This window comes from Etheostoma spectabile, chromosome 12 (genome assembly GCF_008692095.1).
Source record: "Etheostoma spectabile isolate EspeVRDwgs_2016 chromosome 12, UIUC_Espe_1.0, whole genome shotgun sequence".
Lineage (NCBI taxonomy): Eukaryota > Metazoa > Chordata > Actinopteri > Perciformes > Percidae > Etheostoma > Etheostoma spectabile.
The window spans coordinates 2426111-2443710 of record NC_045744.1 but is presented as its reverse complement, the minus strand read 5'-3'; the positions used below and the strand labels follow the sequence as shown (position 1 = coordinate 2443710).

Sequence of the window (17600 nt, the reverse complement as noted above, 5' to 3'; positions counted from 1 at the left end):
TAAGAGATATTTAGTTGAAGCTGGATTTTGAAGCTAACTCAGAATATTTAGAACATTATTTCATATTTTTTCATTTGAAAAGAGCTATTGTTTTGTTACAGGTTGTTACATAATTTTATATCATTACATAAGTTATTTTTGTACCATTGAGGCATAATAAAAGCATGTTAATTAATCTCTGAGAAGCCTGTCTGAATTTGTGTCCTCTTTTTTTCTCTATTTTTCAAACTAGGGTCACCCTAGGCTAGTCCGTTGTCACCTCCGTCACTTCTTTAGCTGTCTATGGTTGTTACTGCCCAATTAGTGTTGCCAGATCTTGCGAGACAAATACGCAACCAGGCCTGTGAAAACAAGCCCAAATAAGCGACTTTTTCTACGGAGCCCCCCTAAGTCCTGGAAGGAAAAAATGCACGGTTTAACAATCCATTGGACAGATTGGTACTGTACACACGGTAGGCTAGAGTTTATTTATTTCCCCTCCTGAGCTTTAGGACAATGACCACAGGATGGAGTTTTTAAACATTATTTAATAAAAAACGGATGGATTTAAATATAGACACTTTTCACAGTGATTTTGAGTTGTTCCTAGGACGGGTAGAATCCATTCTTTCCTCCTTTCTCCCAGTCTTTGTAATACTTTCTTCCCGTATTTCACCCACTTTATCCGCCATTTATTCCTCAAACCTCTCCTACAGTCAACATCACCATAGTCGCTACTCGCGCATTTTCCTAACCAGAAAACAACAGACTGCCTGCCTGCCTCTGATTGGGGTACTCGTTTCCATCTGGGTCAGAGCCAATTAGAAGCAGGAGTGGGCGGGAATACGCTGCTGTCAATGGTGTTTATTGGGGAAAGGCAAGGCAGGGCAGCAGCTTTATCTGTAGAGCCATTTCAGCAACAGGGCAATCAAAGTGCTTTACACAAAATCAGTTAAATAAACACAAGTACAAACAGTTAAAAATCATACATTAAAAAACCGGTAAAACACATGAATAGACAGTTAAAAACAAGAAAACATAAAACCAGAATAAAAGTTACAGTGCAGCATAAGAAATTTAAGAAAGGAGCAGTCATTTAAGAAAGCAGCTCAAAAAGAAAGGTCTTCAGCCTTGATTTAAAAGAACTGAGAGTAGCAGCGGATCTGCAGGTTTTCTGGGAGTTTAGTCCAGATATGAGGAGCATAGAAACTGAAAGCTGCTTCACCCTGTTTAGTTCTGACTCTGGGGACAGAAAGTAGACCTGTCCCCGATGACCTGAGAGGTCTGGGGGTTCATAGTTAGTAGTAGACCTTTCCCAGATGACCTGAGAGGTCTGGGGGGTCATAGTGTAGTAGAAGACCTGTCCCAGATGACCTGAGAGGTCTGGGGGGTCATAGTTATTAGCAGATCAGAATATATTTTGGACCTAAACCGTTAAGGATTTATAACTAGCAAGAGTACTTTGAAATCAATTCTTGAGACCAGGAAGCCAGTGTAAAGACTTCAGAACTGGAGTGATGTGATCCAGTCTCTTGGTCTTAGTGAGGACTGGGTGAGTATCGCTCTTGGTGAGGACTCGGCAGCAGCGTTCGAATCAGCTCAGCTGTCTATTGATTTTTTAGGGAGACCTGTAAAGACCCCGTTACAGTAGTCAAGTCTACTGAAGATGAAAGCATGGACCAGTTTCCAAGTCCTGTTGACACATAAGTCCTTTAACCCTTGATATGTTCTTAAGGTGATAGTAGGCTGCTTTGTAATTGTCTAAATGTGGCTGTTAAAGTTCAGGTCGGAGTCCATACTACCAAGATTTGGCTTTGTCTGTTGTTTTAAACATTGTTGTTTGAAGCTGAGCGAGACTTTTAATCGTTCCTCTCTTGCTCCAAAAACAACCACCCAGTTTTTCCTTCATTTAATTTCAGAAATTCTGGCCACATCCACCTTAATTTGTTCGATGCACTTAGTCAGTTTTTGTATTGGACTATAGTCCCCTGGGGAAAGGGGCAGGATCGAGCGAACCGGCAAGGACAAGCTGGGAACAAGCCCAAATAAGCAACCACACTTTAGTGACAAGCCCAAAAAAACCGCAACCCGCGACTACCAATATTTGTAAGCGACTTTACAAAAAAACAAGCCCAAAGTCGCTTATAATAAGCGGACTTGGCAACACTGTGCCCAATGTGAGGCGAGTACAGATTTGAGTCGCGCATGCGTTACTTTGCGAAGAGTGAAGCTGTGAGCTGCGCATGCGTTTCTTTGCAAAAAGTAGCATATAAGATGCTAACGAGTGACTTCTGTAATTTCAATATATTAAAACTGAACCTACATAGTTTGTTAAGTGCTGGCAACAAGTTAGCATTAAACGCAACAAAGGCTGTCAGTTGAATGGTGTTTTGAGCTAACGTTAGCAATGAAACAACCATAGATAGGTACAACGTTTTTGAAAGGTTTTCCATCTTCTGTTATTGTTTGTAATGAGAAAAGATTATTATTGCATGGATTTCACAAATTTCAGTAGGAGAGTTATGTAAGCTATTCATAAGCTAAGCATGCTCGACTCAAATCTGCACTCGCCTCACATTGGGCAGTGACACCACACAACATTCTGGGATAGAAGAAAAACATGCTCTGGTTTATTGGCATTTCTTTAATCCAATCACAATCATCATGGTCAGTGTTAAGCACCGGAGAGAGCCACGGTGCCGCTGCAAAATACCCTCGGGAGGGAACTTGTTTTGGTAGAACATGTGTACGTGTCACTACCGGATGTGAGTCAAGTGCAGGGCTATTGCATAATATAGAGAGCTAGATTTAATGTAAAGTAAAAGCTACTATTTTCATATAAATGTGCAAGTTGCTAATGCACAGACAAGGAAATAACGTTTTGTCAAAGTTAATCTTGTGTCAGAGATTTAAATTGACTAGACTGATTTACAACTAGAATAGTATTATAGTCATCATCCAAAAACACTTTTGCCATTTTTACCCACACTAATTGCCCCACTCTCTGTCTCCCTCAGCGCCTCTGGTTGGCCCCTGGACCGCGGATTGCTATACTCCATAGAAACTCTTATAGTTCAGTGGTCTGGACAGATATGGGATGTCTTGAAGAAAGACTCTGGGATGGTGCTGCTCCAGGGAGACCACCCAGGGCCCAACGTGGAGCTCCAGTTTTGGACCGCTCAGAGGGAGAACCTGCTGGGCATCCAGTCACAAGTATGACACAATTCAAATTGTAAACTGAAACTGCAGTTCTCAAAGTATCAGCAATAGATGTGTTGAATTCGTAGACTGGATATGAAACTCTTGGGATGGATGTGGCTCAGTGGTAGAGCGGTTGCCTGCCAATTGGACGGTTGGCAGCTCGATCCCTGGCCCTGCAGTCCCATGTCAAAGTGTCCTTGGGCAAGTCACTGAACCCCGAGTTGCCCCAATGCTGTGCATAGGAGTGTAAATGTGTGTGTGTGTTTATCTGATGAGCAGCATACTTGGCCACAGTGTGTGAATGTGTGTGAATGGTGAATGGTTTCTGTACTATGTAAAAGCGCTCTGAGTAGTTATTAAGACTAGAAAAGCGCTATATAAAAGCAGTCCATTTACATTACTCTTGTTATTTCACAGCTTAAAAGGCCAGAATTATTAAATGTCAAGAGACCTCAAATGTGATTGCATGACATAGCATACACTCCACTAGTGACCTCAGATATATATATATATATATTCACATATCATTTGATTTACACATTTCCCGAGAATTGTTAACAAAAAGTGATCATTATAAACTTTGTAAAGGTAGAATTTACGGCAGAGGTGTTGTATTGAATTGCGATAGATTGTACAGGTGCGTCTCATTAAGAGTCCACTGAGTGTACCACAATTTCCTTGTTTTCAGATCCAGAGCCCCAAAGTGGAGCACATCATGGAGATCCTGAGAAGAGTCAAGAGCAGTTACTACTCTTCCTTCAAAGACATCTGCCTCAAAGTCAATGAGGGTAGATTGGCGTCACTCATCATTTATCAGTGCTAATTAAACAATTAATTTACTAGTCTCTCACAGCCCAACCTCTCATTTAGTTGCACTTACAACCAGAGACACAGATCCACATACAGCTATTATTATGTCTTCATTCTTCAAATGCACAAATAATGTCTGTGTTTTTTTTCTACGTGCCGGTCTCAAACCACATATCTATTTGTAATTTCTGACAATCACTATGCAATCACATTGCCACTGTTTCTAGGAATGGTCAATCCAACAACACAACTGTATGATTCTAATTCTGTTAAATTACCCCCCTATTAGGATCATGTTGTTCATTACTACTTCTGTATGTGATTACCATAGCGGTGCTGGAAGCAGAGGACATAGATCTGTATCTACGCCCTCTGAGGAGAGTCATCAGCAGCTTAGAAGAGAAGAGTTTCCCCCAGGTAGACACTCTTCTGCCTCCTCTTTTCCACACACTCTGCCTCATCTGGAGCTGTTCCAAATACTACTGCACTCCACAACGCATGGTGGTCCTCCTGCAGGAGTTCTGCAACCTGATCATTGAAAAGGTAAAATGATTTATTTCTGTGTATGTGTGATAGAGAAGGAGACTATCTATCTATGGGATTCTTAATATGATTGTGCGTCTGTTTCCAGGCCTTTGCCTACCTCATCCCTGAAGAGTTGTTTAAGATGGAGCTTGAAGAGGGGGTGGAGAGAGTCCAGATAACCGTCTCAGTTCTGCGCACATTCAAGCAGTTGTTTCACACTCACCGACAGCGGATCCCCAAGTACTACAGACACAGCCAGGACATCAAGCTGTGGGACTTTCCGGCTACGCTTGTGTTCCAGCGGTCAGACCGCATCATGGAAAGGCTGCTCATGATCGAGGTGCATGGGTAGACAAGCATAGCTCCGTTTGTGTTGGTTTTATAGGAAGATTAGAAATGCGAGTATATGGCTGTCATTCCTGAAATAAGATGCTAGAACAATTAGCCCCGAGAAGAAATGATTCCCAACATATTTACATCAAGTAAACTGCTGTACATAAAAATCCCATTGTATATGTTTAGTGATATACAGTACTTCCAGGTCATTCAGGGACAAAGTGTTGATCAGTTACACTTTTTCCGTATCTCTGTAAAAAAGAGCAAGTTTAGCATGTTGTCATACTATAATCCCATGAGCAGCTGAGAAGTATGTGGACGTTATTGAGAATTTCAACTTGTTGGTGGCTTAGCTCAAAAGCCAGGGAATCTCCAAAGTTAATCAGAACATGGAAACATAGCTGCTTATGACTGTGGAGCATAGGTTGACAAGCATAGCTCTGTTTCTGTTGGTTTTGTAGGAAATGAAAGCATCTGCAAGCATCTGGCTGTTATTCCTGAAAGAAAATAAAAATGCTAGAACAATTAGCCTTAAGACAAAATGATTCCCAGCATCTTTACATCAACTAAACTGCTGTATGTTCATTTTGTATGTATGTTTGTGTGTTATTGTTGCAATGTACCAAATCGCCACCCCACAGAAAGTGTTTTCTCTAACAATGACGACCTCCATCCTATCACATGGACCCATCAGTGGCTTTTCTCCTCTCGTCTGTAGGAACTGTTTGCAACAGCGCTGGACTTTCTGAAACTGGAGAAGGTCGAACTGGGTGGATCCCGAGGGAAAGTCCTCAGTGAGATGGTCTTCAGCATGAGCGAGGAGTTTCATGACCGCTGGAGGGCCCTCAGAGAGAGCAAATATGACCCCCTGGACTATACCAACGATGTGAGTCCTTGTGAAATTGCTTGTTACAGTTTTCTTTAATATCCCACTGCTATGTCATTATTAAGCCTCAAAGGGCTGGGATTCACAGCAGTTTGTAAGTGGCATTGACAGGCACAGCCGAATAATAAAAATAACAATTAGATGTTATTTTTCTGCACAGCAGTACAGTAATTGAAAACTAGCAAAGCAAAGTAGTTGCCAAGCAACACGCAAGAGTCGTTATTAGTCAGTGCATCAATTGTATTTAATTTGCTGGATATTTTACAGCTATTTTAGCACAGCTTCCAGTGTGACTCAGATCAGCTCAGCTACAGAGAACTTGTAGTAGTATGCTGGAAATGTCATTGAATAAAAATTGCGGAATGAAACACACAAAGCTTTTTCATCGGGAAAGGGATTGATATCCATGTATTTCCTGTCTACTGCCATCTTGTGCCCAGGGTTTTGTGCGTCACTACAGGCGCTTCATGGAGCAAAACCGAGATTTTGACCAGAGGCTGGGAACTGTCCTCAATCTGGCCTTCCAGCACTCCAAAAACCTTAAGTCAACCTTCAAGGTATGTCTGTTACACCTTGACCCCTTCAGACATCCCAATATATGTTTTTAGTGATATACTTCCAGGTCATTTGGGGACAAGGTGTTGATCAGTTACACTTTTTTAGTACCTGTGTGGAAAAAAAAGAGCAGGATCAGAATCAGCTTTATTCGCCAGGTAAGAGGACACATACGAGGAATTTTGCTTTGGATCATATTGCTCACAATGCGCTAACACATACATAACAAACGATATATACACACTAATATATACACACTATAAACAGAAACAATATAGACAGGTTGAGGCAATGAAGAGTGCAAAGTATGCAGGAGTAAATTATAATTATGATAGTTATTATTTTAATTATGCAGCATAGTGCAAAGGGTTTTAGCATGTTAGCACAGTATAATCACATTGATGAGCAGCCTAGCAGTATGTGGTCGTTGGTGGCTTAGACCAAAAGCCAAGGAATCTCCACCGTAATCAGAACAACATTTTTGGACATCGTACCTCAATTTCTAAACTGAACACTGTCCTAAAACTGAGTTGTTTTGAATCCTATCTAGTTGTTGAAGATTTTCAGCACCCTGCTGGAGAGACCCAGGATCCACCAGCTGTTCTCCCCTAACTACAAAGTGCTGTTGGACATGTTCAACCAGGAAGTAGGCCACTGTCAGTTTATACTTGATCAACACAGAAACGGGGTGAGAGACATTGAACAGAAATACATGTTGTCACCTGACTTAGACATTTGAATATTGACATATTTCAGAGTATACAAAAAGGCCAGCCATGTGATCCTACTACAGCCAGTAATATCACTAAATGATGCCATAACAGGGATGTCTTAGTTTAATAGAACACATACAATGTGGTATTACAATTCACAAATTTAGCTAAATGTCTGTATCTTGGTAAAGTGTATTAATGAATGACTCAGACATCAGCCAAAATTATTTAGCCTTTGTGTTTCAGCTGCGGTCAGGCTCTACTGTCCTGGGGAAGAATATGCCGTCAGTGGCAGGAAACCTCAAATGGACACAGGAGCTTCGAAACCGCATCCTCACTAACAGGAGCAACCTCTGCCAGCTCGCCCACATGTACGGACCAACCCTACTTATCACACACACACACACAGTTGTCTCAAATTCTTTCATTTTTAAACTTCAGCCCCAAATGATGCTGACGTTACGGACATCATATGAGGAAAATCTATCGGATGTCACACTGGTCCCTCTGGAGACACAAAAGGCTTTGCACAACATTTTTCAATTAAATAGGCATTAGGTTTGGATATGTTGTAAATCTTATTTTTGGAAAAGAATTCTAGCATACACACTGCAAGACTACAGTTTACTTGTCAAACATGTACACGATACCAATTATGTTTTACTTTACATTTCTTTGGCTTTTTTCCTCCCTTCCTCCCTCTCTCCCTTCCAGGCCTCTGGGGTGCGCCGAAGCGGACGATGTCCTTCAAAAGTGTGAGCGTGTCCTGGAGGTCCTGGACCAGCATGATGAGGAGCAGTTCGCCGAGTGGACTGAGGGCCTGGAGGAAATCTGTCAGACCCACCTGAAGGAACCACTGCTCACACTGGACACTGACACGGGCCTCTTCCAGGTCAACTTCAGTCCTGCAGTAAGCACAGAGAACATGCAGTAGGGGTATTACGTTAGACCGGGTAAACCAGGCTGGCAACCTGTACATTTTTATATCCACCTGTTGGCGGGTTTAACACGATGACGATAGAGAAGCGAAGACCAATGAGCGACTGCAAGCAGCTTTTTGTTTACAGTTAACATGGCGGCCATCAAAACGCAGCGACCCGTTGATGCCGCTTTCTGCAAAGTACGTCATCGGGATCGTTGGTCTGATTGGTGGAAGGACTATCCAATTGCGTAGCGAGTCATTTGAACTACGCCCGTTGATCACGCCTCTTGTGCAGTAGAAAATACAGAGCCGACTCCCCAGACTCATGTTCCATCTTAAACGATTGAACTAGCCAGACTAGTACCACATACTAATCAGAGTTTTAATGCTTTTTAATCTAATTGTGTTAAGGAATTGGGGCAGAAGTGTGCCTACCTACTAACACATAATGTCATAAATTACAATTTACACTCTGTTATTATTACACATATTACACACACAGGCTTAGTATCGATACATGCACTAAATGGAGAGATGTCAGAAGTTGGGGGTTCAGTGCATTGGCAGTGCCCAGTCCACCACCATACTTTGGTCTGTATGTTGGCTTGAACCCACGACCTTCCGGTTCCCAATCCAATTCCCTACAGACTGAGGTACTGCCACCTTGCAGTAACAATACACACAAAAACTCAAAAAATATACACAAAAACAATATGGATGTTACAGTACATACAGTGAACTTATTTATAGTAGGTCAATGTATCTATCTATACAAGTCATTCCCCAATTAATGATGGTTCTACATCCTGCGTGTTCCCCTCCCTGGATTGCTCCGGTGCTGCAGGAAATTCCACCCGATTCATGTATTTTCCGTTTGCCTCTGCTTTCTTTGTGTTAGAATTTTAAATTTGGTGGATTTCTGAGGGTTAGGGTTAGGAGCCACACCCTTTTTGTGGCGTTGTGTGGAGTAGCCACACCCTCCTTCAGCGTGCTTTGGAGGAGGGTCTGCCAAATTGAGACTACATTTCAACCACAAATGAGAGGTTAAATCATTTAAATATATACAGTAAATATAATGTTCTGCTGCAATATGATATTCATAAAGCCTACACTAAATTCATTAAAACTTTCTCATTTGCTACATTATTTTTTTTCTTAGCATCCAGTAGTGTGTCTCAAACAACCAAAAGTAGCAAAAGCGGTTTGATAACAATAAACAGAGGGACTATTTTGCATAAACAGCAATAACCACAGAATGGGAACAGATAAAGAAAAACACAAAGTGCACTCAACATCACATCCAATAAACAAGACAAAGTCAAACATGCAAGCAGCAATGAATATGAAACATGAAAATACTGTGTTTCACTGTTAATGAGATGTCCACTTTAAGATGCTGATCCCATCCATTCAGATGTATGCTGTCGCAGTGAAAGGCAACAAAACAATGAACTGCAACGTTGGATTCATCAAATTGTCCCTCCTCTTCTGTCCATGTGCCTGTCTCCAGCTGGCATCAGTGCTAAGGGAGGTGAAGTATCTGGGCGTTCTGAAGAACCAGAACATTCCTAAAGCAGCTCTCCATCTCTACTCCAAACGGGAGAGGCTCTACACGGTGGGTAGCTACGCTTCTAGTTCGTCATTTCCTGGTTCCTTCACTCCTCTGTGACCGTGAACTAAATATCTTTGAGTTGTGGACAAAACAAGACATTTAGGACGTCCTCTTGGGCTTTGGGAAACTCTGATTGTCATTGTTCATTTTATAGACCCGACAACTATCAATAAATTGAGAAAATAATCGGTATTTGCAGCCCTGCTTGTAGCATTGCATTGGATATATTGTTAGACAGCTATAACTGGGGCTGTGAATGTTCTTTTGACCTGTGAAATATGTTGAAAATGATCAGAGTCAAACGGTAAGGCTACATGATATGAAGATAGTAATATGAGATAGTGTTGTTGAATATCACGATAACAATGTTACTTGCGATAAATAAACAGATATTAAAGTGTGCTCAGTTCTGCATTCCTGCTGATTTAATATATCAATAGTAATATACTAATAGTTTAGTTGTGCTAAAATATTACAAATTCCTCGTCAAATTTAAAACAAATGACAGGAAATCATTTCCGACATTCGTTTAATGAACAAATTTAACACTGAATTGAATATAAAAGGCACCACTGAAAAAATGACGACTACATTTTTGAAAGTGCAGAGTTCTGTATATTTTTAACTAACAACACAAAATCTCCGAGCGTCTTTCGCAATATGTCGAAGCCTTTTGCGATGTGTTTATTGCACCAGGTGATATTGCGATGACAATTAAAGAATGATAAATTGGGTCTAGACAGATTATTTTAAGAGGATGGAAGGAGTGCCCTTGTGACGGTTTGCCAGGATTGGATGTACATTTTGAAATAGCTTCTTCCCAAATGCAATAGTTTCCCTAAACAAATGTAGTTAGACAAACCCAGTCACTTTGATACCTCCACTTACCTGATCATTGTTTTTTTCCATGTTTTTTTCCTGTTTTATATGTCCTGTAAAGATTATTTCTTGTATTTCTTGTATGCACCCAGTGGAGTAGCACTCCTAATTTCTCTGTTTTGTAAAGTACAATGACAATAAAGGCATTCAATTCAATTTAATTAAAAAATACAAAAAAATTGGGAAAGTCCCTGAGCTTTCTGGAGGACTTCTAAGCAGCTTTGTGCTGGGGAAAGACGATATGATGGGGGTATGGTGTTGTCATTTATACATATTTTTATTTGGTGTATAGTTAATTGTCTATTTTCTTACTGCTTTTGAATATTGTAGTAACTGTGTCATCTTTTCTTGATTTTTGTCTGGGTGGGTGGTGATGAATAAGGGATGTGTTCATGTTGCGAGTTGTGTGTTTTATGTTGTTAAAAAAGAAAAATTGTGAATCACAACAACAACAAAAAGAAGGACATTATGCGCAGCCCTAGTTAACACTGCATTGTATCCTGTAGTACACACAGACACTGACCTTGGTGACCCAGTGGTACAACCAGCTCCACAGCACCATCCTGGCTGTGGAGCTGGGACTGGTCAAAGAGGAGATAGATGGGACGAGGCGGCAGCTGGACCCGGCCCTCCGGGAGCTGAGCTGGGCTCAGGACAACCTATGGGACTACATCCAGAGCACACGAGACCTGGTCAAGGTACTCAAGACTTCATATGTTTCTTGTTTGACTGCGTCATCAGCACACGAAATGTGCAAAGTCTAATGCCAGAGAGTTCCAGTACAGTATGTATTATATTATGTAGCATATTCACATTATTAACATCCATGCAAAGTGAATTTGGCAAGTACCATGACATAACACAGAAAAATCCTCTCCTTTTCCCATGGGTGATACATTGACACTATTTTGCAACATATTCATAGTATTCTGCTATTTTTAGAGAAAACATCCTGTGTCCGCTGCATTTTTCTTTTTAATATAATTTTTTATTTTTTAGAGTTTTTTCAATAGCATAGTCACATCAAAAGATGCTGTGAAACTGCTGCCTTTTATTGTAGCATGAATCCTGGGATTGTTTTTATGTGGTCCAAGCCAGCTTTTTTTAATTACAGCAAACACTCCTAAAACACAAAGCGACATGCAGCCAAAGTGAATATAATTACTGGCTGTAATAGTTCCTCTCTTTTGTAATGTCCAGAGCATTTCTAGTCGTGTCCAGAAGAGTAAAGCTAATGTGGAGGCCATCCAGGCCCTTATGGGGAAATTCAGCCACCGTGCCTTCATCACCAGAAAGAGTCGTGGTTCGACTCTCCTCATCTTCTCTGACATTAATGAGAGTGTTTCCAAACAACACACTCTCATCACCAGCACAGGGGAGGAAATACACACACTGCTGCAGGTATATTCTCTCACCTTACTGTTGTAACACTACAGAGCTCTCTCTTATTTATATATCTGATTATCATTACTAGGGCGGTCATCATTAAAATAAATGTTGATACCCATAAAGATACCAATACCGTGACTTTGATACGTGTTTCCCAACGATACCAATTGGCATGGGAACTTTCCACAAGATCATCTCTCAATGCAAATCAAACCAGCTGTTAGGCTAACTGAAATACTTGGGGGGGGCACAGGAACTTTATCAGGATGCATAGTGTCCTGATCCATGAAATAACTGCCTGCTTCTATGGGAATTTAACATAGGGGGTGTGTATACTTATGCCCCTGTATTTTAAGGATGAACATTCATTTATTCATGATACGTTATTCATTCACAAAGAAAATTGGTGTCTTTAAAGGTTGGATTTTTCCAATTTTTTTAATTAAGATATTTCCAAAATAAGATTAATTTACTCTTCTTTTTAGTCAACTTTAGCATGGGTGTATTCACTTATGCTTTATTCCCTTTGTCCCCCCCTTCATGCCCATGTGGTGGTTTACATGGATACCAGAACCTGTCCCGCCACTTTTTTCTGTTTAATTGGTTATTGAATGATGAGACATTTTTCTATACTTGATACTAAGCAGGCAATTGGGTCAGTGCCTAAACAGTAGAGAATTCCCAGCCCTAATCCTTACAGTTTGTTTCCCTTTTAACTCCCACTCACTTTTCCACCATGCTCCAGGAGAACCAGTCTCTGCTCGGTGTCACAGACCTGGACAGCAGCGAGTGGCAGGCCTACACAGACTGCGTGGACCATGTGATCCTGACGGGCTTCTCCAGTGCAGTCCGCTGCTCCCTGCAATACCTCATGGACAACACAGATGCAGCCCAGCGCATAACCCCACTGTTTGAGGTCCGGCTGGTACTCAACAACAATGAGATGACCTTTGACCCCTCGTTGGACTTGAGCCACAGTGGTAACTTCTACGATATTGTGGATAAGATGGTGGACAACATCACCAGCATGGCGTCCTTCATTCCCAGAGTGGCAAAGCATAAACGGTTGGATAACTATCAGGTGGCGTACAGATGAGATTCTAAGTTCATACACCAAAACATATCTGCACACACACACAAACCCCTGTCTTATGCGACCTTGTTTCGTCATCTTGTAGTGCGACATAAATGAAATGGAGGATTTGTCAGAGATGTGCTATGTGATCCGCTCACGGGCACGTGGAGCTATCGCTAAGGTAAGGGTTTGTTTTGTGTACGCACATGGAGGCTCACTGACGATGCTTGCGGTTATAGGTGATTGTGTTGCGTTTTAGGTCAGGGAATATCAGGGATCGTTTGCCAGCTACCGCTACCTCTGGACCGATGACAGGTCAGAAGTGTATGGCTGTCTGTCATTTTCTTTTTACTTTTATCTTATTGCATTACCACTGATATACACAAATACTCGTTCACGTGCACCATTTTGTTCACTTAAACAATTATACACATCCCCTTCGTCTTTTTTACCTCAACTTTCACAGGTCTGAATTTATGAGGCAATTCCTGCTGTACGGCCACGTGTTAAGTACAGAGGAAGCCGAGCTGTATGCTGACTATGAGCTGAAAAAGAACCCACCCACCCTGGACAACTTCAAGGAACAGGTGTGCTTCACATTCTCTGGTCCTTTCTTCTCCTAGATCAATGTCTCTGAGTCACTGTCTTGTTCTTCACTCCAGATCAACCTGTTTGAGTCTCTGTATATACGGGTGAGCAAGATGGAGGACAGGAGGGTGTTTTGTGGCTGGCTGCAGCTCGATATCAGACCCTTCAAGCACACGCTGATGAATGTCATCAAGAGATGGAGCTGGATGTTCAAGGAGCACCTGCTCAACCACGTCAACCAGAGGTAAGACACGCATGCACAAACACATTCCTAGGTTAATCACTCTCAATGGACAACTACAACTATGGATGAGAACCACCTGAAAATAAAGAATGCAAACATATAGTAAATACGTTACCCTGCTATGGATTATTATGGATGTGATCTAAGGCCCACAATCGCAAAAAACATTACTAAAAGGCAATCAGTTTGAACTGTCCAAGTAAGGGGACAAAGTGGTGACAAAGAGTTTATTTTTATTTCATATCATTATTAAAGAGACTTTTTCCTGTTACTAGGGCTGGGCAATGTATGGATATTATAACAATATAATGATATGAGACTGGATATTGTCTTAGATTGTGAGTATAGTATTTTGACATTAGTGTTCTCTTTTCCCGGTTTTAAAGGCTACATTACAGTTAAATTCTAGACTGGGTAGAATTTCTCCCTGCAGCTCAGTCAAGAAACCTGCATGTTTAATTCCCCTGTTGTAACAATTCCCAAACTCACTCGGCAAAGGAAAGGTACAACGCTTAAAATTAAGGTAATGGGCGGATCCCTGATATCAATCGGCTATAACCTTGTTTTCCCTATTTTAAATACACAACACCTGAATAAACCCCCCCCCAACACTACCAACACCCTAAATGCCTTTAGGTCGGCTCAATAACCATGCTATTAAAATAAAAAGTAGACCATAGATTGTAAGTTTAACTGCGTGTATTAATGACACAACTTATTAAACATTGGACACACCCCCTCCGTACATACACGTCAACGCACTTAAAAGTGTCCCACACATTTAAACACTTTTCCCCCAAAACACCCCAACGTCCCAACAAAACCAATGTCATTCAATAAACTTAAATAGTCCGGATCCAGAGTAGCAAACAAACAAACAAAACAAAACAAAACATGGCCGGAGAAGCGTGGCAAGAAGCCGCAGTTAATAACTGTCCGCACGGACAACTCACGCAACCTCGCCACGGTCCGCTCAGCACCAGGGTCGCCGCCGTAGTACCAAGGAGTAATCCCAGTTTGTAATCCACCGAAAACGTATTTGATCCGGAGGCTGGGGTCTCCTGGAAAAACTGCCACGCTGCGCCCTCTGAACCCGACCGCTTCTCCCCGTCCTTCTCTCGCCCAATCGATCAGCCTTCTCTCACGTCACAACCCAGTGTCATTATATAGAGGTATGCATTAGAAATACATTTCAAAATAAAAGGAAATAATACACCAACATCAGACCATACACGTGATACCAATCCAGGCCACTGATAACTAGGCTACATACTTTATCAACATGGGAATAACAACAATACACTACTGCATGTTCCCCACATATAATATAGCCTCTATCAAAGATGGACATGGGCAACCATTACACTGTTTCAGGTCACAATTTTGCGGGAACCAATCACAAAGTGGCTTATCTACCTGGCGCGCTATTGGTGGGTTGAACACGATGACGATAGGGAAGAAGCAGCTTCTTGTTTACGTTCAACATAGCGGCCACTGAACGCCACCCAGCAACCTATTGATGCCGCTGTCGCTGCCACGTCACCCGGATCGTTGCTCTGATTGGTTGAAGTCCAATTGCGTACAGAGTCATGTGAACTATGCCCGATGGTCCCGCCTCTTGTCCAGAGAAAATGCAGAGCAGACTCCCCAGACCAACGCTCTATCTCAGATCCATTGAGCTCGGTTTGGTTCTGTGATAGCCAGACTAGTTAAATGCCAGTAAATGCCTTTCTTTTCGTCAGGCACCGGTATGACCCATAGTTTTCTTACCTGATATAAATGCCTTTTAGAGCCTTTCCCTTCCTGTCAGTGACACAATTTAGGAGAGGAAATATTAAAGGTACAATATGTAACTGGTGGTGGTGATGACACATGCACTTGGTGTGGGAGATCTGGGTTTGATACCCACTGCAATACATAAACTGATGCGTTCCTGAGCGAGACACTTCTTTAACTGTCTGTGGTTGATGCCGCTGTCGCTTCCACGTCACCCGGATCGTTGGTCTGACTGGTTGAAGGACTATCCAATTGCGTACAGAGTCATGTGCAGAGAAAACACAGAGCAGACTCCCCAGACCAACGCTCAGCCTCAAATCTATTGAGCTTGGCTTGGTCTGCTGGTAGCCAGACTAGAAGTGTAAGTAATTTTCTGAACTTAGCAGACTGTTCTAGCTGTTCTTGTATTGACCTTTACCCACTTAGTCATGATGTCCACTGATGACACTACTGATTATCACTTGAAAAAATCTCATTGTGTAGATATTTTGTGAAAGCATCAATAGTCAACCCTACAATATGGTTGCAATATCACTATTGAGGACAGGAGCCATCACTTTGTGAAGGACGGGGTGCTCCACAGTGGCTGCCCTGCGGTGTCATCATGTTGGTATTTGTTTGTTGTTTATTTCTCTTTCTCCCAGCTGGTCTGGAACTCTACCCCCCCCCCCCCCCCCCCCCCCCCCCCCCCCCCTTTCTTATTACTTTTGGTGGTGTACACATGTTGTGTGTTTTCTTCCTGCTTGCCTTATCTGTGCTAATGTTTTAATACCAAGTGATATGATTTTGTGACAATAAACTTGAACTGAACTAAACTGAGGTATTTGTTAAAAAAAAATTGATATTTGATTCTCTCCATATTGCCCAGCCTTAACCCTTACATCATCCTCCTTTCTCTCTATCCCACAGCGTGAGAGAATTATCCTCCTTTGTCCAGGACACGGCCCATGGTCTTTCTAAGAAGGTGTCAGATGGCGACTATGCAGGCCTTGTGGACATCATGGGACACCTCATGGCCATACGAGACAGAAAGATCAGCACCGAACAGCACTTCAAACCTCTCAAGTCCACCGCTGAACTCCTCAAGACCTACGGCCAGCAGCTGCCAGAGAGCGTCTACACACAGCTAGAAGTGTGTACCAAATACTCAAATACACACATTTCCATGACTTATATGTACTGTATTTTTATTTATCCTTGCATTACATGCTTGACTTGAAACACAGGAGCTGCCGGAGAAGTGGACGAGTCTGAGGAAAATTGCATTCACTGTTAAACATGAAGTGGCACCATTACAATCAAATGAAGTTTCAGTCATACGCAGGAAGTGTGTCCGCTTTGAGGTGAGGCTGGATGTGTGTGGGAAAGGATGTCGGCATGGCAACCGCTAACAAAGATCTCAATATCTGACACTTTCTTTCCTGCATTATAAATGACCGACACCACAACCCCCCCTAGTGTGCACAGTACTAGACATAAAGATGGAGACATATGTATGTGCATAGGAATAACAGCTTCAACGAATCCTGAGTGTGCATTTGTTTTTCTCCCATTTCAGGTCAAGCAGCATGAGTTCAGAGAAAAGTTTCGTACTGAACCAATCTTTAAGATCAATGTGGAGGAGCAATATAAACTAATTGATAAGGTGAGCACTGGGAGACACACTATTACCACCCATTCAAAAAAGTGTAGAACCTTACAGTGTATAATTAAATAGACTCAAAACACACATTACAGCATTAAGCCACAGCGTATCAAAATGTCTCCGTCTCCAGTCTAATCGTGCCGTAGCAGTGATGGAGGCAGAAATGAAGAAGCTGCAGGACACAGCTGATCTTTTTGAGGTCAGTTTCCCAGACTACAAGCAACTGCGCCAGTGTCGCTCTGACATCATCCTGGTCAAAGCAGTCTGGGACATGGTCATCTTTGTGAAGGTAAATCTTCCCTTCATTAACATATCTTTAACACAATGCAGCCGGGCCTGTGTCGTTAGGCTCAGCGTTTAACTGTGAGTTTCCACACGGCACTTATGTTCCCACAAGCTACAGTATGAATTCTATACCATACATAAATATGAGCTTTAAAATAGAAGTAGATTTTAGACACTCAC

At 41.9% G+C, this 17600-nt stretch overlaps 1 protein-coding gene across 1 annotated transcript in view; it reads left to right on the top strand.

Moving 5' to 3' along the window:
* Positions 1–2997: 2997 nt before the first annotated feature.
* dnah9l (dynein, axonemal, heavy polypeptide 9 like) overlaps positions 2998–17600 on the top strand; it is a 55226-nt gene continuing 40623 nt past the window's right edge. Inside the window, exons 1-21 of the mRNA XM_032531061.1 lie at positions 2998–3192; positions 3869–3968; positions 4322–4533; positions 4622–4855; positions 5570–5737; positions 6178–6294; positions 6843–6980; positions 7252–7376; positions 7720–7915; positions 9438–9542; positions 10925–11116; positions 11619–11819; positions 12553–12888; positions 12986–13063; positions 13142–13197; positions 13349–13469; positions 13545–13714; positions 16400–16622; positions 16717–16833; positions 17049–17135; positions 17266–17424. Coding sequence (XP_032386952.1) covers positions 3100–3192; positions 3869–3968; positions 4322–4533; positions 4622–4855; positions 5570–5737; positions 6178–6294; positions 6843–6980; positions 7252–7376; positions 7720–7915; positions 9438–9542; positions 10925–11116; positions 11619–11819; positions 12553–12888; positions 12986–13063; positions 13142–13197; positions 13349–13469; positions 13545–13714; positions 16400–16622; positions 16717–16833; positions 17049–17135; positions 17266–17424 — 3228 coding nt within the window. The 5' untranslated portion in view covers positions 2998–3099. The remainder of the gene's footprint in view (positions 3193–3868; positions 3969–4321; positions 4534–4621; positions 4856–5569; positions 5738–6177; positions 6295–6842; positions 6981–7251; positions 7377–7719; positions 7916–9437; positions 9543–10924; positions 11117–11618; positions 11820–12552; positions 12889–12985; positions 13064–13141; positions 13198–13348; positions 13470–13544; positions 13715–16399; positions 16623–16716; positions 16834–17048; positions 17136–17265; positions 17425–17600) is intronic.